Source organism: Xenopus laevis, chromosome 6L, assembly GCF_017654675.1.
Source record: "Xenopus laevis strain J_2021 chromosome 6L, Xenopus_laevis_v10.1, whole genome shotgun sequence".
Classification (NCBI taxonomy): Eukaryota; Metazoa; Chordata; class Amphibia; order Anura; family Pipidae; genus Xenopus; species Xenopus laevis.
Window position 1 is genome coordinate 26509009 of NC_054381.1, and position 26799 is coordinate 26535807.

Sequence of the window (26799 nt, forward strand, 5' to 3'; positions counted from 1 at the left end):
GATTCGGCCGATTACTTGTGCCTGGCCGAACTGAATCCAAATTCTTAATATCATGTGACTTTTTGTCACATAACAAGGACTTTGTGCGCGGCTCTATTTCTCTCCCCCTCACTGATTTGCAGATGCAAATTAGGGTTCCGATTTGGCCGAACCTTTCACGAAGGATTCAGGGGTTCAACTGAATCCAAAAAAGTGGATTTGGTGCATCCCTATTAATCACGCATGGTTTCTGTATCTGAATACCTCGGCTTGTTGCTGGTCGTTTATCAAAAAAAAGCTTGGCACCTAAAACTGCAGAGCTTTTATTTTCTTGCCGGGGGGGGGGGGGGATTCGGATGCAGAAATCACACGTAACTTTAGGAACTCACGTGTAGTTTTAGAAACCAAATGATTGAGTCCAGAAGCTGAAGCATTAGTAAATCAGCCACTAAAAGTTGCCAGCTGCACAATAAAAGTCTTGTTGTATCAGTTCCACAACTGGCTGTACAGACAGACTTACACCTTCCAATCTCTCTCTTCCGTGATGTCACCTGTCCCCCACAGTGATGTCATAAACCCTGGCAACATCATATGAACAGATTGGCACTTGCTACAAACGTTCAATCCTAAGTAGCCATCTTGCATTTGGGCCACCCAGTCTAGGGGTCATACATGGGTGAGTTCAGTTGCCCTTGAAGTCGCCTTTATTTCTGAACAATGATTTTGTGATTTTAACACATAATACAAATAATTTTAATGTTTAACACCAGTGTAGTTAGTTCTTTTTTTATTGCATGGCTAAGATTTTGATTGAAAACAAATCACATTTCACCCCACCTCCAAATCCTTAAAACAAAAAGTTAAAATGAAAAGAAAAACATACATTGTAAGAAGCAGTAGCCCCAGCAAATGTGAGAGACATTAGAATTAGATTTTCATAGGACTCTTATTACTTGCACATGTTGGTGAATTTTAAATATCTTTTTGCAAACAAGTTGGTCTCCCTAAATAAATACATATTTATATATTTATTTATTTCATAAAACGACTAATCACTGGCAATGAATAAAACCAACAACAGTCATTTTTTTTTAGTATTCATTCAGCAGGAAGATGTGGAATGGAAGGTTTTTATTAAGATTTAAGGGGTTATTTATCAAGGTCCGAATTTATCTCTGAATTTCAAATATCAAACTTCAAGCAACTCCAAATTTCCGAATGGACCTTATTTATGACGAAAAAAGCCAGATAAAATAGTGTCACGTAAAACTTTGGGCTTTCGCCGAATTGTTCAGAGTTTTCCAAAAAACTAAGTTTTTTTCTGCGAAATCCCAAAATCATTGGATATCAGTACGGACATCAGCGCAGACACTGGGACCGTCCCTGTTGATTTATACAGGACCTCGAGAGCTTTTATTATTATTAACATGTATTTATATAGCGCCAACATATTGCGTAACACTGTCATTTTAGATGCCGGGGTTTCAGATTCAGAGTTTTTCAGACCATCAGACTTTAACAAATCTTGAAAAATTCTTGTTTTTTTTTTTTGCTCTGAAAACTATGAATTATTAGAAGTTCGGATATTTGGAGCTTGATAAATAACCCCCTTACTGTGTATTTAGTAGGGATGCACTGAATTCAGGATTCCTTTCGGGGTTCTGTCTTTTTCAGCAGGATTCAGTCTAAACCAAGTGCCTGGCTGAATCAAATCAGAATGTAAAAAAAAATCACATGATTTTTCATCGTACAGACGAGGAAATCAATTTTTTTTTACCCATGCACGTTTTGCTTTCTTCCTTCTTCCCCTAATTTACATATGCAGATTAGGGTTCGGATTCAGTTCGGTATTCGGCTGAATCTTTCAAAAAGGATTCAGGATTCGTCCGAATCCTAAAATAAGTGGATTCAGTGCATCCTTGGTAATTTACTGCAGTGATTTGTTGAGTGACAGATGTGAAATCCAGTGTTTCAATAGTGAAGTTGCACGCGTGAGTTTGGAAGCAGCTCCTTGTCTATGCAGCCGACATTTTGGTTTACAGCCAATAAGGCCTGGAAGCAAATAGAAAGTGTGTGATGTAAACTTGTGGCTAAATCCAGCGCTGGTGCCCAGTTAGCAAAATAAATTGGATGAATGAAGACTGAAGAACATGGAAGCTGCCATATTGCTATTTGGTGCAATTCATGTGATTTCATACCCTAAACAGTGCGTGTGTGGTGTAGTAATATGGCCAGCCTTTGTATATTGCGATTTATTCTCAACCCCTCCCCCTTTTAACAAGTATATCAAAACAAGCAGATGCTCACATCCATTTAAATTATTTGCACAAGCCAATAAGAAAAATGAACCACGCCTACAAAAAGAGTGTACAAAATCCAAGACGATTTTTTTCCCCCTGAAAAATATAAAAATAAATTAATTTTCTATTGTTTTTTTCCTCTGCCGATTAGAAATATTACAAATCAAAATATTACTGTCTCCGTATGAATTGGTTTTCTCTTTAACGATACAAAAGTGATTCGCAAAAGCTTATGTACAGAATGAGGTAAGGGCCGTGTGATGTCACTGCAATCCCCATTGCACAATGAACACACAGCGGAAGTGAAAATACAGCGGGGTCTATTCCTCTACTGCCATTAATTATGCAAACTGCCAACTACACCACCTCTTTAACTGACAGCTAGAGCATTGCATACAGAAAGGGAAGTCAGATTCTTAAGGGATGAAAGACACAATTAGAAACACATTTATCATGGGTCGAATTTCAAATTCATGTGAGTTTTTTTAAAAACTCCATAAACTCGACCAATCAAAATTTATAAATATATTCGAATTTTCTCTCCTCGGACGAACTGAATTGACCCAAAAATTTGAATTAGAAAAACTTGAATCGGATTAAAAAAAAACCTTGAATGTCAGCAAGGCTGCAAACATCCGCAAATTGATAACAGCAAAAAGTTGCGAGTTTTCTCCAAAAGTCAAGAATAAAGTTAAGATAAAAAATTCAAACCATTTATTGGGACAAATTAGTTGAGTTTTTTATCTTAACTTTTGTCTTTACTTTTGGAGAAAACTCACAACTTCTTGCGGTTTTGGACTGGGGTGAACTGTGAGTATTTTTCTCCCCTCATTCATTATTTTTTGATAATTTTTTTCTGATTAATAATGGTATAATTATAGGCGTTGTGCACCAATTTCTTTCATATCACCAAATTGATCCCTAAACTCTCCCATTGATTTATACAGCAAGTCGGCAGGTTTAAGGTGGCGAATTTCGAATCGAGTTTGGCTAATTCACAAATCGAATGAGAATTTTGACCAATAAAAAAAAAAAAAAAATCGAAAATTCTAATTTTCACTTCGACCTTAATAAATATGCCCCTTAATATTAGTGGATGATTTAAAACAGTTAGATTGGGATCTACCAGTAGACCTTTAGTTGGTGATTAGTAGATCTCAAGACTTGTCTAAATCCCCCTCCTGTTTCATGCTTTTCATTCAGTTATTTATTATGTTAAGGTCCCATAAGAAATAGATGTTTGTTAAATATAATAATCTACAATTTCCCATTAATCAGTACTGAAATAATCATTTGAATTTAATAATTTGAAGTAGTAATTTTCCAAGGAACAGAATACTGATATTATGGATGTAGATCCTAATGGGACATCAATAAAAGTAGACCCGGCATTAGTAAAGTATGGGCACTCCTGATTTAAAAGGTACTTATGTCTTTGTTCTAGGAATTCACTAGCGCATTAAAAAAAAACTAGAAGAGATCACAAAAAAAGTGTCAGGGCTTTGAGGTTGCATAACTCATCGCTGCTGAAAAATAAATACGTACCACAGGGCGTAGTAGTGGCATTGAAGACAGCTACTAGTGCAACGTGAATACTTACTGCTGCTTATAAACAGAACCCCACTATAGGTGTGCACAGGTTTGCTCTTTGAGCTTTGCAACAGGCACTTACAAACGTAGGAAAGCAGTTCCGGAGAAAATGGCGGCTCTTATTGCGAACTCTCTGCATTCAGAAAATGTCTGTAGAAAAGGAACTGCTGGGATAGACACATCCAAAGGGAACGTCTTGCTTTTGCATCAATAACTTCCAGTGATCCCTGGAGAGACGCGGATGCACAAAAGCACTTGTGGGTAACTGAACCGAGCGTTGCAGCACAATGATAGCAAGCGTTAGGTCAAATGCCTGATACCTGCTGAGCTAAGGAGTCGGACAATTGGGCTGTTTCCTTTAGTAGCATCAAGTCCAACGTTTGATTTCCATCTGCCGGCGACGACAGCATTGTATTTGGACTCTTGCTTAACAGTCATATTTCAGTGCATCAAAACTAGAAGGACACTAGAATCAATAAACATTCAGAAGCCTTAGGACAGTGATCCCCCAACCAGCGGCTCATGAGCAACACGTTTTTCACCAACCCCTTGGATGTTACTCCCAGTGGGCTCCAAGCAGGGGCTTATTTTTGAATTCCAGTCTTGGAGGCAAGTTTTGGTGCATAAAAACCAGGTGTAGTCCCAAACAGAGCCTCCTGTAGGCTACCAGTCCACATAGGGGCTACAAATGAGCCTTCATTTTGTTTCATGCTTGTGTTGCTCCCCGTCTCTTTTTACATTTAAATTGGTCTCACAGGTAACAAAGGTTGGGGATCCTCTGCCTTAGGAGAAAGGCTGCCCCTGTACATCCCTGCAGGTTAGTCTGGGCCTGCAGCACGAGGCAGTGTATTGCCTGTATGTCTTGCTACAAGCGATGGACATATGAATATTCTGTGCAGTCTTATCTCCAGTCGCATTGTTTCATAGCTACAAAAAGAAAGACGTCCGTCTGCAGCGGGACGAATGGCAGGATAATGTGCATCTCCGTCACTTAGAAATCAACTTTTGTCTTGCATAACCGGCCCGGTTTTATCTCCGAGTCTCTAATGGAAAAGAAAGTATTTTAAAACCTTTGCATTGAGATAAGTGCATTTCTTACAAGGTTAATTGGAGCCAAGCACTCATGCAAAACACACACTTCCTTCCAGTAGTCTTACATTTATACTGTTAAATATTCTGTCAGACAGAGGAAGCAGGCCACCCTCCTGAGGCTGCTGAACTATAAACCACAGACAAAGGATGTTGGGGGAGGGTGAAGTTTTGCTTAAAGGGATTCTGTCATGATTTTTATGGTGTCATTTTTATTTCTAAATTATACAATGCTGCGAAATATGTAGAGCGCTGTATAAATACATGTTAAAATGTTAATAAATACTATTTACACTGCAAATAATTCACTCTACCATATAAAATTTCATCCCTGAACCAGCAAGTGTATTTTTTTTTAATTGTAATATTGGTGTGTAGGTGCATCTCAGGTCATTTTGCCTGGTCATGTGCTTTCAGAAAGAGCCAGCACTTTAGGATGGAACTGCTTTCTGGCAGGCTGCTGTTTCTCCCACTCAATGTAACAATGTGTCGAATTGGGACCTGGATTTTGATTTTTTTTTTTTTTTTTGCTCAAATCGGGTTTTATTAAAACAATGAAAAGCAGAGCAGATATGCATGCATGCATTCATACAAATTGTGGTAAGATACACCAGTACATGTCTGCCTGCTTATACATTCCATAACATTCAACAATAGGCTATTCTAGACATAAGGAACTGCCGGGTTTGCCAACATAATATTACCTTTTTACTACTTAATTGCCACCCGGGTAGGAGTGGGTCATGTGGATTTTACTATTGAGTGCTGTTCTTAGATCTACCAGGCAGCTGTTATCTTGTGTTAGGGAGCTGCTATCTGGTTACCTTCCCATTGTTCTGTTGTTAGGCTGCTGGGGGAAAAGGGAGGGGGTGATATCACTCTAACTTGCAGTACAGCAGTAAAGAGTGATTGAAGTTTATCAGAGCACAAGTCACGAGTGGGGGCAGCTGAGAAACGAACAATATGTCTAGCCCCATGTCAGATTTCAAAATTAAATATAAAAAAAATCTGTTTGTTTGCTCTTTTGAGAAACAGATTACAGTGCAGAATTCTGCTGGAGCAGCCCTATTAACTGATGTGTTTTCCCATGACCGTATCCCTTTTATAATATCTGGGGGCATTGAGATAATAAGTGCTGCCCTGTTCTGAATAACAAAACATTTAATGGAATGTTATGACCAATCTCACATGAAGCAGCACTGGCTGATTATTTTTCACATTCAAGCATCCTTTGCAGTATGGCTGCTGGGGCACTAGAACAACTAGACACTTACAGACACTTTCTGAGCTGTGGTGTCTCCATGCAATGCAAGGAATGGGTTGGTAGTGGTGGAATGAAGAGGGGCAGCTTGTGCTCCTGCCAGCAGGCTACTCAAGGGCAACTGGGCTGCTCCAGGAATCTGAAGTTGCTGCAGGTCTGGCTGGTGGTGCTGTTGATGTTGGTGATGCTGTTGCATTAGCTGATATAAGAAAGTATGGTGCTGTTCCTACAAATAAGGATAAAATAAGCATAAGGGATTATGTTGCAGAGTAGAAATAAGGCAAAAAAATTAAATAAATAAAAAACACTAGAGAACACCAGGTAGCAAACTTTTTCAATACCTGATAAAATACACTCATACATTGTCCCCTCAAAGACAACAAGAAATAGCATCAGTATTTAGATTTACCTCATGGTATATGTCAGAGGGATTGTCAGGTCGGCATATAATATCTTTCGGGAGTCAGACATAGAGATCGAAAAATCGCAAAATGGGGTGCTACCTTGGAAACCCAGTGAACTGAGTTGGGTAATGGGTTGGGCTAACTGGGAGAAGGTGATACCTAACTAAATAAATCTTTTGCTCTGTATTATATTGGAAATTAAATACATGTTATGCTTTTGTGATTGGAGAAGGTTGAGGAAAGTGTATAGACCAGACCCAGCTTTAAATATGCAAAGTTTTATTTGTCATTTTAAAAACGTTTGTTGTGTTGCTTATGTATGTACTATGGTGCAAATAAAAACATTTATATAAAAACAGATGCGGCCGCGATTCGACGGGATTTTTAGTCCCGTCCGATCGACATCTGGCCGACTTTACAGTCTGACGGAAACCCCTTATGTATAAACAGTGTGGCTTGTCAGTAGTGTGTAACAGCGGTGCAGTCTCATTTTCTTTCACGCCTTCTGAGTCATTTTACTGAACATACATGTTACATGTTTAATCATGCCACCTTTTCTTCCAAATGAGCTACATTTTAGGGTTTCTGTAACTTACAGGCGTAAGCTGCTGAGAATTCAGAATATGCTGAAACTGTTGTTGTTGCTGATGGAGGAGCAACTGTCTTTGTTGGTCTGACAGCAGCCCTAGTCCGGAGGCACTGCAAGCAAACAAGGAAGATTAATTTCAATAACACAATAAACTGTACGATCAATATTCATATTTTGCAAAATGTGATGGAACAATGTGTAGTCCTATGGCTGCAGGACACTGCATCTGCCAGCAGCTGACTGAGGAGAAACATAGGGCCACAAATCAGCCATATGCAAACTGCTGGCTCTGCTTTATAATGAAACACGGCTGAGGGTGCCTTTTTATGAGAACTAAACCCTAAAAATTAATGTGGCTAAAAATGCCATACTTTATATATAACTTGAACTTATTGCACAAGCCTAAAGTTTCAGCTTGTCAATAGCAGCAATGATCCAGGACTTCAGACTTGTCACAGGGGGTCACCATCTTGGAAAGTGTCTGTGACACTCACATGCTCAGTGGGCTCTGAGCAGCTGTTGAGAAGCTGAGCTTAGGGGTTATAGCAAATTATAAAGGAGAAAATGAGGTTGGTCTGTAATATAAGCTGATGCTACAGGGCTGATTAATAAATTATGATGATAGTTGCACTGGTTTCTGTGCTGCCATGCAGTAATTATCTGTATTAATTACTAATCAGCCTTATATTGTGACATTTCTATTCTATGTGTACTGTATATTGTGAGTGGGTCCCTAAGCTCAGTAAGTGACAGCAGCACAGAGCATGTGCAGTGAATCAGCAGAAAAGAAGATGGGGAGCTACTGGGGCATCTTTGGAGACACTGATCTTTACTGCTAAAGGTCTGTGGTTGCCTTGGGCTGGTACAGAAGCCCAAAACATAATGAACAACATTTCTAACTAGTTCTTTAGTTAGGCTTCTAAACATATTATATCAGTAAATACTACTGAAAGCAATCAACAGCCACGTTAACATTTTGCCTAAAAAGAAAGTATTCAATAGATTTCTTGGTGACAAAATTTCAAGTGACTTAGGCACAGATTATTCAAGCAGACGGAAGCTCTTTCCCAAGGAAGTTTCTGTAATAAACTATTGGACAATGTAAGAATCCATTCTGCTTGATGTGTAAACAGGAATTTAATTTCTGCTTGGTGGCACTGTGGATCAATAACACACATTTCTATATTTAGGGAAATTAATTGCATACTGACCCTCTTTAAAACCATGAATCGGATAATGTGCACTTGTGAATGTAGATAAAACGTATATATATGCAAGTCTGAGCTGCTTGACGCCTACCTGTTTGTTAATGAGGACGTTATGGGGTGCGTCACATTAGGCAATATGGATCCATGTGTCAGAGCAGTAGTCTGAGGCAAGTTCGCTGGGTTCTGCATCACCCCATTCAGAGCTCCAAAGTTAATAGACAGCTGGTTAGCTGGCAAGGCTCCAATAATTGCGCCCACACTCGCAACATTAGGAAGAGCTTGTGTGACTGTCTGAATGCCACTTGCTAGCGCTCCCATTGCCACGCCATTTATTCTATGAACACCCTGCACTTGCTGTGCTGGACTCTGCCTGTCTGGGGGTGGTGTAGAAAGAGATGAAGAACTGCTGGTGCTTTGTCTGCTTGATGTGAGTTCCTATAAAAAGTTCATACAATTACAAAATAAACCTCTAATACACACTGAAATAGAATTTTTTTTTTCTCTGTGCCCTTAAAGCATATCAGCACTTTAGCAATCAACCCAAAGAGCTCCAATGAAAGGATTCCCAGACACTTAGGGGGTTAATTATCAAAATACAAATTTATCTCATTATTTTCTAAAATATACTCCGACCAAAATCCACATGGGTTATTTCCCCTTATTTATCAACACATTTTCCCCAAAAATTCCACTTCGAACGATTTTCAGTGTTTTTTTGAGTTTTTTTCTAAAGATTTAAATAGTACGTATTTTTCAGATTTTCCTCCTGAAAACCACAAAATCTTCGGATTATTGCACGAAACCCAGCGCAGATCAGGATATGTTTGGGACTTCTTCCATTGACTTATATACAACCTCGGCAGGTGTGAAATGCCAGGTTTTCAGTCTGACTTTTTCCATAGTAAATTTTTTTTTTTTTTTTCACATTTTTCGAGTTTTTGTTATTCAGACTTTATGAATAACCCCTTATAGTGTTAAAATTTGCTTGAAATCAATGTGTTTGAAAGACAATGTTTTATTTTACTTCTGGACACATTGCTGTTGGCTTCTGATGTTTGACTGGGGAAATGTATTTCCTGGTACTTCCTTTCTGGCAAAAAAACCCCAGAAGCACTATCTTGCTTTATGGCAGGTATTCTAGATGCAGAGCCAGTGTCCCACAAGACAAAGCAGCATCAATTACCCTTTATCTGACAGGCTCATTAACATCTCCAGCGTTGCTGTCTAGAATGCTTGCGGCTTTTTTACAGCACCAATAACGCCAGGAGATGAAAATGCCCTAAACAGCATTGACACGCAATGTTCCCTTAGTCTGCACTTTTCAAAACGTGTCACTGATTCTTGAAGTCATAATATCTGACAAATACATTGAGATGCTCTGGTAGGGCTCTAGGGGGCATCTAAGGGGCTGCTGAATACAACAGGCTGGTTGTAACTTTTTTTTCCATACGCAGCAAAAAGATAGCTGCCCAAACTCACTACAAAAGTAATGGAGACTGGTTAGCAGTCTTGGAATTTAAATGGTTGTCTATTTGCTAGGGATTAATTACCCTAGCAACCAGAGAGTAGTTTAAAAATTGTAAGGGAAGATGAATAGGATAGGGTCTGAAAAGAACAATAAAATTAACCCTTGCAGTCTGTTTCTGGTTGCTGGAGTCAGTAACCCTGACAACTAGATGCAGGCTGCAAATTGGCAGGAAAAGAGGGTTGATAGCTTATAAACCATACAATCATTATTTTTTTTAGTATTATTATCTATATTTATTATTATGTGGGCAAGCTGACCTTACCTGGTTTGGAACTGGAAGGGTGTTGTCCATGTGGAAGTTTCCGAAGTGAGGGCTTTTACTGATGTTTAAGGAATCACTGTTAGATACTGGTAAAACAGACAATGCTCGCATTATTTCACTGTAACATTCATGATAAATATAAAGATTTAATAGATCACAAGCCAGGATGTAGAACATGGGGCCTATACTTATAAGTATGTATTTCAAATTCCTTGCATAAGGTGTGGTGCTGTATCCATATAACAAACGCACACAATGTTCCACGTGAATGTACCCCAACGCTATCACAATGAGGAAATTATACAGGAGACACCCAGGCAATATCCAGAATGGCAATGGCTTTGACAATTTGATATTATATATAAATATATATGAATATATAAATATTAGAAATATATCATAGTGAAATACTTTTTCAGGTGCTTTTGAAATGAACTGCTGAGCAATATTCTTCCTCGTTCATCCTCACCCTGATTCTTTCCATGAGAACAAGCCACGTGTAAGTGTGTAAGCAATACGGACCTCTCTATTCAGTACTATGTAAGTTACATTACAGAAAACTATATAGGAGTTTTATAATTGGGAGGAACAACAAACCTGATTGTTTTGTTGTTCTGTAGAAAGAGTTCCAAGCAGGTTTCATAACAGGATCACAGCAATAATGCAATATACAATTTCCATGCCATGGCAGAACATAAGTTACATAGTATAAGGCCAATGCGTGTTTGAACTTGTTCCTTGGGAGCCGTATTCCTTTACATTGCTAACTTGCTGAGCTCTCAGAGTAACATCCAGCAGTGTGTTAGTATAAGAGGAGGCAGTTCATTGCTTTGAGTCAAGTATGCAGGCAAGCATGAGGCAGTCAGGTGCCAGATTATAATAAAAACATGACGACATTAAAACAAATCAAGATTTTGGGCAGACCAAAGGCCGTAAACAATTTCTCAAAAGGCCACATTGAGCCCACAGTTGGCCAGTTGGTCTAATGAAAGCGCTTTCCAATATGAAAGAGAAATTGCAATTGCATATCATTTCCTGAAGATACATGAACTTTATATATGTAGTCAGTGGCAGCAGAGCTAGCAGTCTTCTTGGAAGTGCAATAAGCAGCCTCTGGAAGTTATCAAACAACAGCTTTGTGGCTCTTGGGGAAACTATGCAATATATATCCTTAATGTTGGTTTCATCCGTGTCTAAATTCCAACTGCTGCTAACTTACAAAAAGAGACAGAAACAGAAAAGATGATGAACTATGGAAGGGCTAATGTCTTGTATTCAGGGAGAGTGCTCTTACCATTCTGTAAGGGGTACATGTGCACTTGAGGGGATGTGTTGGGGTTCGATGAGATTGTTGGGAAGGGGACAGAAAGCTGCGCATTTAAGAGCTGAAGGCGCTCTTTTTTGGCTGTCAGGTTCTTTATCTGTTCCTCCAGTCGCCTGTTTTCCACCTGCAGTTGGTGCAGTGATTTCAGCATGCCTAAAACTAAATTAAACCACAAAAGTGTATTTAATATTCAACGTTTATAATCATATAAAGATTACATTATTTATTACATTCTAGTGATTCAGCAAAATTCAAGGTAGTATGCATGCAACATAAAAACTAGGCATAGGGGAAAAAAACCTGTCCACAAAGATCCAAATTAAGGAAAGATCCGTTATTTAGAAAACCCAAGGTCCCGAGCATTCTGGATAACCGGTCCCATACCGGTTTAGGAATTCGAGAGCAAATGCCTGGGGGGGGCATCACTTGGTGCTGTTTTCCTTTAAATATTGATTTTTTAAGTAGCTTTAAAAGTGTTACATTAATATACCGTTATAAACAGTGTGCGGGCATGCCTGTTACATACAGTGAAACGTCAGTTTTACATCCCCTGGTTTTAAGTTAACCCTCATTTTACATTGTTGTTTTGTGGTCCCATCTATATATTATTCATAGCACATTTTTCCTGGATTTTACACCATTTTTTTCTGGTCCCCTGAAAATGTAAAGTGGGAGTTATACTGTATACAGGTATGGGACCTGTTATCTAGAATGCTCGGGACCTGGGGTTTTCCGGATAACAGATCTTTCTGTAATTTGGATCCTCATACCTTAAGTCTACTAGAAAATCATGTAAATATTAAATAAACCCAATAGGCTGGTTTTGTTCCAATAAGGATTAATTATATCTTAGTTTGGATCAAGTACAAGCTACTGTTTTATTGTTAGAGAGAAAAAGGAAATCATTTTTAACATTTTATATTATTTGATTATAATGGAGTCTATGGGAGACGGCCTTTCCGTAATACGGATAACTGATCCCATACCTGTAGTATGCAGTATAATATATTTATTTATATTTTGACTAAATTGGCTGCTTCTCATAACTAGTATAACAATGATAAATAAGTACTATGCACAAAAATATGAAATATGCTGTCGCCATATAAATAAATGTTATTTATTTTAAAATTGGGCGTTTGTTTTGGGAATATCTCTCCTTTAAAAGCCTGATTGCTGGCTGGGGAGGATTTAGCCCTCAGTGAAAAAACAGTGTTCAATGGACATTGATTACAGGTAATGCTAAAATGCACATAAAATATAAAACAAGTTAGGGACCGCCATTCGGGGTTTACCTTGACGTGGTATGGTGGCTTATCAATTTTATGATCATAACTTTGTAACAAAATAACCCCTGTTTTGGGTACATATGCAATAGCATTTATTATACTTATATATATATATATACTTTAAAGCCTTTAGAGTGCTCCCACAACCCCCCTGTTTTGATATTGTATATTTAGCCAGGAGCTGTGGCATAGCTTCAGTGGTTGTAGCACCCCATACCCCCCCCTTTAAACTAGTGGTGATCCTATGCTTTTAAAATTGGGCGTTTGTTTTGGGAATATCTCTCCTTTAAAAGCCTGATTGCTGGCTGGGGAGGATTTAGCCCTCAGTGAAAAAACAGCGTTCAACGGACATTGATTACAGGTAATGCTAAAATGCACATAAAATATAAAACAAGTTAGGGACCGCCATTCGGGGTTTACCTTGACGTGGTATGGTGGCTTATCAATTTTATGATCATAACTTTGTAACAAAATAACCCCTGTTTTGGGTACATATGCAATAGCATTTATTATACTTATATATATATATACTTTAAAGCCTTTAGAGTGCTCCCACAACCCCCCTGTTTTGATATTGTATATATATATATATATATATATATATATATATATATATATATATATATATATATATATATATACATATATATTTAAAAAAAAAAGCCTGCTGTTGTGCTCATCTGTCAATGCAAAAAACAAAAAAAAAAAAACTCTTCCTAATCAGATCTTGACCACCGTGGTTCCTGAATCCTTTGGCTTCGGCATTTCCTGGTCTTTGATGAAATGGAAGGAGAACAGATTTCCCTGGCAGTATCTTATGGCGCCACATGAGTGAAATTTGCACTGGTAAATGTCATACTTATTTAAACAACAAACATTTGACAACTCTAGCTGGAGTCCAAGGCTCATAATATTATAGACGGCTGCCTTCTAAACACACAGCATGGCTGCTTATATCAGAAAATACCTTTCTACTTATTTGCTTTTTTAAAAAAGTTATTCTTTAATCCGACCATTTATTTGTGGATAAAAAAATAATAATAAATAATTGCCGGAAATGTTAAAACAGAATACATTTCCAAAAAGAGTACAAATTAAAATTCTGTTGTGTTAGTTTAGATGTAATATTATTGATAATTTTATCCCCTTTCCTTTTTTGTTTTTGCTAAGGCATGTTTGTTATGAGATGAATATAAAACTGCACAATGATAATGTTTCACTAATTCACGTGCTGTTAACACCATATTATCTGGTATCTTAATTTACTTCAGTTATCAGGAGTTCAGGGAAACTATTTTATTTCCAAAACTTATTAAAAAGAGAATTTTTATTAAAAAATGTAGTTGTTTTATGAGAACAAAAAAATTCTTGACAATTTGGGCCCATCTTTGCTTTTCCCCGTCACTCATAAGAATGGAGACCGAATTATTACTAACCCCATTAATCCTGTTAGTATAATGTTAATGCCTCTGTGAGTGGAGCAGGCACTGCAGATGTGCTTAGGATGGATTACATAAACATCTCTACCATATAACATGCAGAAAATATTATTTTAATTTGAAAACAAGGTCACTTATGTCCGATTTCAGAAATGTACCGTGGAGGCACTAAAGCTTCTGATGGGCATTTCCCTCTATTTTTTTCTTTGGAGAGTTTAGCATACAATAAAGATTCCTTTGTTTGCTTGACCTCTATTCCTGATTTAGGCTGATTTTCTAGAATAGCCACATCTGGGCATTTCCCAAGGATTTCACTTATCCCTGCTCTCTAAACACATACAAAGAGACTCTCAGTGTGCCCAAATGAGATGCAGTAGCACTTTGGTAAACCTGTCCTCTAGCTATCATGTTTAAAGGATTATCCCGGCATGAATTTCCTCACAATTAGCATTTTGTCAGAACAGCATTCATAAAAGATACTAGCAGGAGAGGAATCACGTTTACTGCCAACAACCCACTGCACTTCTCTTTTTTCCCCGAGTCAATTACAAACATCTGCAGTGTCAAACTTCTTAACCGGAATAGTCCATGCATTCTGTCTAGGTACATGCAATGGAATTTTTTTTCTACACTTTTTGATCATTTTGTCCTATAAGAATTCCACACGCAAGAGAACACACTGCGTCCTTGATGTGTAAGTGGTAAGTAAGTTTTAGAGACTGCCTTTGAACGAGAGACTGCAAGGAACTTCACAATTATTCTTAAAATAAATTATATCCTGTACATTTTTCTCTCAAACCCTATGGTTCGAATGACCAATCTCCAGCAGTTTTTATTGGGATTACAGATAGCAGGAAGCTCAGAATGAAGAGAAAGCATCCCTGCTTTACAATAACAAATGCATTTTAAATGAAAAAAACATGCGGTTTAGTTTTATATAAGTTTACAAAATAATCTTAAATATTTTCTTGTATATTCCATTAGCAAACTTAATTAAAATATTTACCAATAAAAACAAAAAACAACCCTCACAAGCTACAGGTATGGGATTGGTTATCCAGAAAGCTGTCTCCCATAGACTCAATTTTATCCAAATAATGAAATTTTCTAAAAATGATTTCCTTTTTCTCTGTAATAATAAAACAGTAGCTTGTACTTTATCCAAACTAAGATATCATTAATCCTTATTTGAAGCAAAACCAGCCTATTGGGTTTATTTAATGTTTCCATGATTTTCTAGTAGACTTAAGGTATGAAGATCCAAATTACAGAAAGTTGTTATCTGAAAACCCCCCAGGTCCCGAGCATTCTGGATAACAGGTCCCATACCTGTATTTTCATAGAGCAGACTACAGGGTCCTCCATCAGTGTAAATGTTAGGATGGAAGACCCTATGAAACCAAAGTAGACAGCACAATGCACAAAAGATGGAGACTGAGGAATCTAGAGTCACGAGCACCGCTTATTTAATGTCTGGAAACCAACACAACCAAAAGGATTCCATCATGCAAGGCTTTTATATACTGTCAGAAGATTGTGGAGAGTTTGTTGTTCTGTCTGACTGGACTGGTGCTGGTGAAGGAGGGTTGGATTGTGTATTGTTAGAGAAAGGCTTCGAGGGGTAATAGATGTTTCTGTTGAAGAAAACTCACTCTGGACAGCAGATGTTTCCGCATGGCACTGAGGCTGGGGACTTACCAACCAATGAGCTCCCTTCATTTACTGCTCATTTCATGTCCAACACATGCGTTTAAGGATACAGCTGTGTTATTGCCAGGCAAAAACATGACCGCAATAACTTCCCTGTGTCCCCCCACCCATAGGTAAGGTGTTAGTTTGTCATACACAGTGAAGCTGCACATCAGTCAGGGCCATCCATCTCTTAGCTGCTGCCCTTATTGTTATGCTTGCGCTGTAGGGGCCACGTTTTGCACATTCCTATAACAAATGATAAATGCAGGATGATAAAGATACGACTATAATGATACTTACTGTCACTATTGGTTCCTTGCTCTTGCAGAAACTGCTGCCCCTCACTCCACTGCCTCTCCAGGAGCTGCTCTATACTGGTGGCAACTGGGGGCACATTCTCCAGACTACTGTTTCCTGACGGCTCAAAGCGAGAGGTGGCGAGACTGTTCAGAGGAGACCTGTAGGCAAACACATGGAATATATTGAAATAATCTGTTTAGTATCATTATTCTGTATCAATAGTATAAAGAAGTGATCCCCAACCAGTAGCTCATGAGTAACATGTTGCTCTCCAACCCCTTGGATGTTGCTCCCAGTAGCCACAAAGCAGGAGCTTATTTTTGAATTCCAGGCTTGGAGGCAAGTTTTGTTTGTATGAAAACCAGGTGCACTGCCAAACAGAGTCTCCTGTAGGCTGCCACATGGGGGCTACCAATAGCCAATCACAGCACTTATTTGGCACCCCAATAACATTTTTCATACTTTTGTTGCTCCCCAACTCCTTTTACTTCTGAATTTTGCTCACGGGTTCTAAAGGTTGGGGATCCCTGGTATAAAGGCTTGCATTTGCTGATCAGCACACATACATGAGTAATGCTACAGCTGCTGTAGCAATTTTAGAAGCTTGGCTTGGGAAAAAAATGAATGACGACCCACTCTTCTAATATAACTGTCAGAACAACTTCTCTCTCTGTGTCACATATTTTGCGGTTCTTGGTTTCACTATACAGTGCTGATGATGCCTCTTGTTCCACCCCACCTACACAGCAGGACATACTCATTATATCAAGAGCACATAGCAAACACAGATAAGAAGGGGCCCAACTCTGAGGTCCTCAGTGCTTCAAAGGCGTGGTTCACCTTGAAGTCAACTTTTACTATGTTATAAAATGGCAAATAATAAGCAACTTTTCAATTGGTCTTCATTATTTATTTTTTATAGTTTTTTTTAATTTGCCTTCTCCTTCTAACTCCTTCCAAATTTCAAATAGGGGTCACTGACCCCATCTATGCTCTATAAGGCTACACATGTATTGTTATTGCTACTTTTTATTACTTATCTTTCTATTCAGGCCTCTCCTATTCATATTCCAGACTCTTATTCAAATCAATGCATGGTTGCTAGAGTAATTTGGAACCTAGCAACCAGATTGCTGAAATTACAAACTGGAGAGCTGCTGAATAAAAAGCTAAATAACTCGAAAAACACAAAAAATGAAAACCAACTGCATATTGTCTCAGACTATCACTCTCTACATCATAATACAAGTTAATTTAAATGTGAACAACCCCTTTAACTTTTAGTATGTTATAAAATGGCTAATTCTTAGCAACTTCTCATTTGGGCTTAATTTTTTCTTTTTATATATTTTTTTAATTATTTGCCTTCTTCTTCTTACTCTTTTCAGCTTTTAAATTGGGGTCACGGACCCCATCTAAAAAAAACATATGCTCTGTATGGCTACAAATGTATTGTTTTTGCTTCTTTTTATTACTCAACTTTCTCTTCAGGCCTCTCCTATTTATATTCCAGTCTCTTATTCAAATCTGTGCATGGTTGCTAGGGGAATTTGGACCCTAACAAACAGATTGCTGAAATTGCAAACTGGAGAAATGCACACAAGGGTCAAACTGCCCTCCCCCCCCCCCCCAGCAGTCCAATAGTTTGTTTCCTCTATTGTAATGCCTCAAATCTTAGCTTGTTTCTACAGTTAACAGGCGCACTTTACACTAATGAATTTAAGTATCATTTCATTGCAGGGTACTAAGAATTTGCTGATGCAATAAACTTAGGAAGTAGAAATAAATAACTAGAAGAGGGAGGCAAATTATACAAATGGTCTGCTGAAAGGCATTGCATGCAGTCATTTCAGGAATGTGTTAACTACATAGTGTGAAATAAACAGTATAACATATTGTTATACTGAAGAATATATATATATATATATAAATTGTTAGGAGGTTGTAGGGCAACAATGTTAAGGTTTTGAGGGATTCACATAATTACACTGGAACTAAACTGACATTAAAAAACACGAAACTTAAGTTCCCCAATTTACGGGAAAACAGTAAAAAAATCCAAAATCTGCTGCGAGTTTAAAGGATTAATGAGCAACAAAAACAGGCCATTTCCCACGGCACTATAAACGCTAATTGCTTATAGGGCTGCAGAAGTTTGTTGGTAATTGTCCACCTATTTACACTATTTAATGCAAAATAAAGGGAGTGTATAGTAAAACAACACAGCAGAGAGCAGGTGTTTCACCTAATGGCTGAGCCAACCTATCCTGTGCAGCGGGGATACAATTTCCCTAAAAAAATGTACACAGGATTAAAGGCCGTGATCAGTCTTTCAACTGTCAGCCTTGCTCCTCCGCTGGAGAATCCCCATATTGAAAAACAAATGCAAAGTATTCGCCTTGGGACCGCTCGTCAATCTGACTTATCATTGAGGGCTGCTACCAGGAATCGGAGGCCCTGATATGAATTGCCAGCACCATGATGGACGAGGACTTCTAAAGGCCAGGGAATTGAGAACTGCCAGGATAAAGCTCCAGTTGCTGAATAGAGTGGCTACTTGTTTTCAAAGCCATGAAATTTCAGCTCCCGTCGCTTTCCCTGTTTGACATTTCATTATTTAGAATGAAGCCACTAGAAATATTTCATAAATAAACCCAACACAATAAAATTACTTTCTCATCAACAACATTAATTAAGAGCATTAGGAAGGCTTGGTCTCCATTTCTTTGCTTTACAATACGAGTTAATAAATTGTATAGAGGCATCATGCAACTGAACCCGCTAGAAGTTTCTTCTGCAAAGAGAAAAAAATTTGACCTGTTGGCACTTCACAAATCTAATTATACCCAGTTCTATTCAAAGTTAGAGATTAAAAGAAATATCAACTTGATATGCTGCAGAGTCACTGTTTCCTTTCCTACATGTACTTGCAGCTTACCGCACCCTTTTATTCTACTAAACTCACATGAGGACAACAAAGAAAATAATATAGATACATTTCCCAATCTGACATCCTAATTGCTGTCTCGTTGCTAGGGTAATTGAGCCTTAGTAACAAGAGAGCTGAATACTAAGCTGCAAAATAAAAAAAAGTAAATATATAAATAACTATAAAAAAAAAAAAAAGCAAATATACAGTATCTTAACACATTTGTATATATTACACAAAAGGTTCATTTGGAGGTTAACGACCCCTTTAAATGTACTGTGTACTTGTTCCAGGAAATGTGGTTTAAGTTTGAGATATAATTTAATTGCATTAAGTATTTCAATAACAAGTGTCCCAAAGTTTGCCCCGTTTCTTGGCTGTACACAGCCATGTTTTGGCTTTAACAGGAGTTCTAGCTAAAGATCATGCATAAAAAGCACATTGGCTTATTTAGAAGTAATAGAACTGGCATTTAGTAGTTACAGCCATTTTCCTATCTCCTATCTTCCAGTGTAGCTTATCTTTATTATTCTTTGCAATGTCAACACAAGCCAGCATTTCTGATAAGAGATGAATAAGCTGGTCATCTTAGGTCTCTTTGCTCACTTTGGCTGTGCAAACAGGACTCACCATGGAGAAAGACTTCCTTTGGGGGAGGCTCCTTTTGCTGGAAGGTTGAGGTTATTGTCTACAGCATCTTGATCTGTTGGGAGAAATAGTTCAAAAGTGGTAAATACATTCCTGCTACTTAAAAGGGGAACTATCGCGAACATGAACATTTATTATAAGCTTCAGCATATTGAAATAAGAAACTTTCTAAATACAATCAATTAAATATTCTGTATAATTTCTGAAATAATCAAGTTCATCTTTACTATTCCTCTCTCGGCATCTGTTTCTCTTCATCTGCGCATGTGCAGTTGGAGCAATTTGCTGGTTATCAACAACTGGGTATGCAACGAAATTGAGCTAAGTCAGCTTACCGGGGAGCCGGAAAATGGATGCAGTAAAGTCTGCTGCCAGAATCTGTGACGAGGGGCAAGTATAAAGTATGGGGCATTTCCCCGGGGGGGGGGGGCGGTTAGCCTGGGGGGAGGAGGGTGGGGGTCTACGTGGGGTGGGGGGTACAGAGTTTTTTCTACAAGGTTTCCTTCTCCTTTAAAGTAATGCAAATATCATGTACCGATGAACTGCACTGGTAAAACTGATGTGTTTGCTTCAGAAACACTACTATAGTTCATATAAACAAGCTGCTGTGTAGCAATGGTGGAAATGGAAAAAAGGTCTATATGGCACAGGTTGAATAATGGATAACAGATAACACCATTATGTTCTACAGAGCTTATCTGCTATATCCGTGTAACCTGAGCCTTTTCTCCTTTGAATGGCTGTCCCTGTTGATATAAACAATAGTAGTGTTGCTGAAGTAAACACACAGTTTTAGCACTGCAAGGCAACACTGCATTGTATTTTTATTACTTTAAAACACTAATTTTTTTTATGTTATTGTTCCTTTAACAACAGACACACACACATCCATACGTGTATATACCCAGAGAATAGGGACTGCGCTCAGAAGAGATCGGCTCCTTACAGAACTACATTACTACCAATGTTTACATACATTCCTTTCCACCACACAAGTTGCTGCTAACATTAAATAAAACACAAAGAGCAGCGGCACAAATAAGTGAATGGAAGTGTAGTTGAATTAGCTGGACTTTTCACTGGTACTCAGTGGGTTAAGAGAAACTTGCCAGCGGTCTTCAACAAAAGCCACATCCCTATCCCCTTACTAGGTTATCCTCCCCTCATTCTGAGTCAAACGACCCTTGACCCTCGACTGGCAAAGACATGACTGATCTATTCTTGGTAAACTCCTACACCCATCCCCCTCTCACAAACATGCATGACTACCACTACATGTCACCCAAATCCCTCGCTCACAACCCTCTCCCGGAGGGAAGGGAACAAAGCCAGGCCGGCAATTCATTCAAATTGTATGGCAGACTCATGCATACACATACAGTGGGGAGGCTGCAGGCAGGGAAAGGGAAGCACAGGAGCTGTTGTGTGCATATATATAACACCCCTGCCTTTAATAAAAAGCTATAGCAGGGGTTATTAAAAGACACAAATAAAAAACGTCCCCTGTGCTGATACTATAAACTGCTTCTTTTCACTACAAATGGAGAGGTGTCTAAAAAAACACACAAAAGCTCCAAAAATTATGTAAGACCTCAGTGACCACTGGATCTCCATATTTTTGCAGCTTCCTTTCTCAACCAGGAAGTGACAGCGGATGACCCCATCTGTACAAACAGAGGGGCCTTTCACTCCACGTAAATATAATGTCTCCCAAAAAGAACTGCTAAAGCACTAAGCTAGTCTTTCAATTAAAACAAACAAACATGAATTTAGGTACGTTATTCAATTTAAAAAAAAAAAAAAAGTATTACCTGGCTGAGCATTATCACTCGGCCCTGGAAGAGTTCCTGCAGCAGATATTAGATTGAGCCTGCTGCCATATGTTTGAGATGAAGAGGCAGCAAGTGTGGATCCAGGGAGTGAGGATACCTGTAAGAAAAAGAATGTTTTAAATCCTCTTTGAATCTAATGTTAAAGGCAATGTTGAGCCCAAATGTCTAATTAAAGGAAACATAATTCTAAGCATCTTTGCAATATACATTCATTACAATTGTTCTATGGTTTTTATGTTATTTATATATGTTATGCTATTAAAAGCAGTGTTTGCCTGTCTTATTCTTTTCAGACTGTTGATACAAAGTAAGACAAGGCAGATGAGTAACAGACCTGTCTATGCTGGGAAACTAAGACTTTTGCAACATTGTTTAAAATTAGCAGCCAGAGTTAAGCAAATGCTGCTTTAAATAGCAATTTGTTTTGCAAATAACTTTAAAAGCACAGAAAATGTTTCAATAAATGTATATTGGAAAGTTGCTTAGACTCTAGTCAATTGTTTATTTTGAGGTTGACTTGCTCTTTAATGAACAGAACTACATATGAGGTAGGGAATTGTGGCTTTTCTCATATCCAGAATGCTCGGGACCTGGAATTTTCTGCATAACAGATCTTTCTGGAGTTTCGCTCTTTATACCTTAAGGGCAGAGACACATGGGCAGATTCGGGGATATTAGTCGGCTGGCGACAAATCTCCATCTTCAGGGCGACTAATCTCCCAATCTGCCTCCCCACCGGCTAAAATGCAAATCGCTGGCAGGATGGCACTCGTCGTGATTCATTTTCCGAAGTTGTCTCACGAGGAAACTTCGGGTCGACTTCGGAAAACAAATCGCGCCGAGTGCCATCGATTTGAATTTTAGCCAGCGGGAAGAAGTTCGGGGAGATTAGTCGCCCCGAAGAAGAGGAGATTTGTCGCTGGGCGACTAATCTCCCTGAATCTGCCTGTGTGTCCTGACCCTAAGTCTACTAGAAAATCATGTAAACATTAAATAAACCCAATAGGCTGGTTTTGCCTCCAATAAGGATTAATTATATCTTAGTTGTGATCAAGTACAAGCTACTGTTTATTATTGCAGAGAAAAGGGAAATCATTTTTTAAAATTCGGGTTATTTGGAGCTTTCTGAATAACAGGTTTCCAGATAATGGATTCCATACCTGTATCATATAGTAAACAACCTATTTGAAGCAAAAAGCTGTTAGACATGATATCCATTGTTGTGCCACAGTTATTCGGAGGCACTGACTTGTGCCACTATTGGCTATGGGGCAGCATCACACCCACTCCCCATGACGGACAGTTTTTATTTAGTTCATATGGAAATGATAGATCCTCTGAGATACAGAGGCACAGGGGAAATCCGGCAAAGATCTTTATAAAATCCTTCCAGCAACTGCTGACATTTGGTGCAAGAGTGCACATGTGGATATACTAATGGAAAGCAAACACGGGGAATGCCTCACAATGATAATAACAGGACGTTATCTGTCCATACATATATTACTGCTTGCTGCTCGCTGGAGAGGTAATGGGGAGTGACTGCTAGGTCTCAGATCACTTGTCATGGTCATGCCAGGTATATTATTACTGGCCGGCAGCTTCTAGCGAAAGCATTAGAATGCCTTTATTAAATACAGATATGAGTAGTATTGGCTAGTAGATTGGCGTAAGGCTCTCAGGCCCGTATTTGTGGCGAGGCCACATAGGCCCAGGTCTAGGGCAGCAACAAATTAGGGGTGGCATGCGGCCCAGCTGCGGTCTGTGATGCACTGGGGAGCGCAGCTCCGTTTCAGGAGCGCATGTGCGCTTGTAGGGAAGGGTATATGTGGGCAGGCGCGGCCTCGGGGCACCCGCCCACAAAATCCGGCTCTGAAGGCTCTTATTTCTGATTACTTTTCACGCCGCAATGAACTCAGTTTGATTATTTTAAGAACGGTGTACAACATGCATCCTGTAGTGAAACGGTTAAGCCCCATTCCTTTCTGTAATATAAAATAAACATTAACCTCTTTAGAGTACTTTAAAGGTGAACTTCCCCTTTTGTACATGATTTATGGAAACAGGGCTGTTCACCTTTAAATTAACTATTAGTATGATGTAGAGAGTGATATTCTGAGACAATTTGCAATTGGTTTTCATTTTTTATTATTTGCGGTTTTTGAGTTATGTAGCTTTTTAGTCAGCAGTTCTCCAGTTTGCAGTTTCAGCAATTGGGTCGCTAGGGTCCGAATTACCCTAGCAACCATGCACTGAATTGAATAAGAGACTGGAATATGAATAGGAGAGGCCTGAATAGAAAGATGAGTAATAACAAAAAATCTGAAGCCTCACAGGGTATTTGTTTTTTAGATGTGGGTCACTGACTCCTATTTGAAAGCTGGAAAGTGTTAGAATACAAAGGCAAACAATTCAAAAACAATAAAAAAGATAAAATGAAGTCCAATTGAAAAGTTGCTTCGAATTAGCCGTTCTATAACATACTAAAAGTTAATGAACCACCCCTTTAATAGAAACCAAGGACGATTACATTAATTATAGACCAATGCGGAGAGGAAAGTGTTTTCTGGTTATTTGAAAAAAATGTTAGCAGAACTCAACTTTGTTAGTGCCTTTTGTAGATTAATTAGCTGCTGCTGAACTACAACTCCCTAATCCACTGGAGGATGATGGGATTTGTAGTCTGATGCTGCACCATTGACCTAAAGCCTATGTATCTTGTATAATAATATAATAATAATTAGAAGTAGGATAAGTGTAGCGCAAAGGGAGGGAGAAGCAGGTGGCAGATATATCTGTTAAACAGAGGCAGTGTAGAGGAGATAAAGTAGGACATATTTGTGCAGTCTAATAGACTGCTATGAGTGACAAGCATGGAATCAGTAGCATGAAGGACTGCACAAATCCTACATATGAAGGGCCAGGACTTCGAGGCATGACGAGCACGTGGATATCGCACTAATTATTTAATCTTATTAAACATTTTCTGAAATAAGAGCAGGTAGGCAACAGATGGCTGCCATATGATTGGATATTGAGCCCGGCTGTTGGGTGGGGGGTCAAAAGGTCTAGATTCCAGATCCAGTGCTTAATGCACTAGCCACATATTTCCTTTGCTGTGTCATTAGTAAATATCTGCATACTTTTTGACGACTTCCTTTTTGGAGAGCTGGAGGTCTGGCTACACATTCCTTAAGGGGGAAGGCATAAAGGGAAGGATGTTTCCTACACAATACGCAGCTCCACGAATCCCAGCTTTGCCCTGACCCCGAATAAGAAGCTGCATTTTTTGGCAGCCGCCCAGCCCTACTTACTGAACGGCTCTTCAGAACTTTGTATTCATTCATGTCGCTAACCACCGTTCTGAAGGCCTCGACTGGGCCGCGTGCCAAACACGTGAAAATGAAGCCTTCAGCATATGTAGGCGCTGAGCTGCGCCAAAACTCTTGCATAATCCACAGCAATAAAAAATGCTCTCCTCTCTCTAAGAACATTCCTCTGCCTGTCATACTGGGGGTTCTGTTTCAGGAATAGAAACAACTGGCTCACTAAGGAAAAAAAAGTCATTCTAAAGAAAAAACAACATCAGTTCAGCTAAGGGCAAGCGGCTAGTGCTTCAAATTCAACTAATTTGGATCTTTAGCAGAGTCTGAATACTTATTCGCATGACAGCAAAATATATTAGTGGTAGCAATCAAATGAGCGGTAATAGTATCACTTAATAGTTGGGGAATTTATTTACTTCAAGGCTTTGTTCACTTTTGAGTAAACTTTACGTATGATGTAGAGAGGGATATTCTGAGACGATTTGCAATTGGTTTTCATTTTTTATGGTATGGTTTGTGGTTTTTGAGTTATTAAGCTTTTTTTATTCAGCAGTTCTCCTGTTTGTAATTTCAGCAATCTGGTTGCTAGGGTCCAATTTACCCAAGCAACCTTACATTGATTTGAATAAGAGACTGGAATGTGAATAGGAGAGGCCTGAATAGAAAGATGAGTAAGAAAAAGTAGGAATAACATAAAGGAGGTTATTTATCAAAGGTCGAATATTTGAGAAAAAATCAGAATGAAAAAACCTTGATTCAGCAAGATCAAGCTGCGAAACCCAAAAACGAATTAATCGAGTTTTTGGTGCAAAATAACTTGTATCAGTCGAATTGATCGTGTTTCTGAGTGAAACTCACAGAAAAAACCTCGAACACCATGAAGGCTATTAAAGGGGTTGTTTCACCTTTCAATTCACTTTTAATATGATGTAGAGATTAATATTCTGAGACAATTTGATTTCCATTTTTCATTATTTGTGGTTTTCGTGTTATTTGTCTTTTTATTCAGAAGCTCTCCACTTTGCAATTTCAGCTAACTGGTTGCTAGTGTCTAAATTACCCTAGCAACCATGCACTGATTTGAAAAGAAGACTGGAATATGAGAGAGGCCTGAATAGAAAGATGAGTAAATAAAAGTCTCAATAACAATACATTTGTAGCCTTACAGAGCATTTGTTTTTAGATAATTTTATTGTCATTAAATAATGAAACCCAATGGAAAAGCTTCTTAGAATTGACCATTCTATAACATACTAAAAGTTACTTTAAAGGTGAATCACCCTTTTAACATCTTCAAATGGTTCAAGGGAGCTCTGCTATTGACTTCTACATGACATCGACAGGTTTTACATAGTGTATTCAAGCTATTTTCTAGGGTCAGGTATAATAAATCTCGAAACATTTACTGAGCAAGGGTAGATAGGCTGGAATAATGTTTACATTAATACTCCAAAACTTAACAGCTCTTAACATTTATATAGGCAGCCATAAATCCAAATTAGTGACATCAGCAGCCCATACAATTTGCGAATATAGCTGTATATTTAATCCTTAGAACTGTCTCATAATAGATAGACAATAGAGGGACATAATAATCTGTGTGATATATATTGTATCAATAAGAAAGGAAAAGTTAAGTTGTATGCTCTATAGTGCAGGCACCTTGTGAAGTGCTAGGCATTATACATTAAAAAGGAAGGAAAGGTGAAATCGCTGCGGGTGCCAAATGTTAGGCAGCACCCATTTATTATATCACTTACCTGATACCCTGGGCTGGTGCTCATGTTAGCAGAAAACTGAACAGGCCAGA

At 38.5% G+C, this 26799-nt stretch overlaps 1 protein-coding gene across 11 annotated transcripts in view; it reads right to left on the reverse strand.

Moving 5' to 3' along the window:
• Positions 1 to 1632: 1632 nt before the first annotated feature.
• mllt10.L (MLLT10, histone lysine methyltransferase DOT1L cofactor L homeolog) overlaps positions 1633 to 26799 on the reverse strand; it is a 175414-nt gene continuing 150247 nt past the window's right edge. For 9 of the 11 annotated variants that reach the window (XM_041565521.1, XM_041565523.1, XM_041565529.1 and 6 more), the window contains 9 exons: positions 21643 to 21760; positions 19814 to 19886; positions 16255 to 16412; positions 11505 to 11693; positions 10211 to 10296; positions 8512 to 8855; positions 7220 to 7322; positions 6233 to 6445; positions 2850 to 4912 (listed from right to left, as the gene is read on the reverse strand). In XM_041565521.1, coding sequence (XP_041421455.1) covers positions 4868 to 4912; positions 6233 to 6445; positions 7220 to 7322; positions 8512 to 8855; positions 10211 to 10296; positions 11505 to 11693; positions 16255 to 16412; positions 19814 to 19886; positions 21643 to 21760 — 1329 coding nt within the window. In that variant the 3' untranslated portion in view covers positions 2850 to 4867. 11 annotated transcript variants of the gene reach the window in all.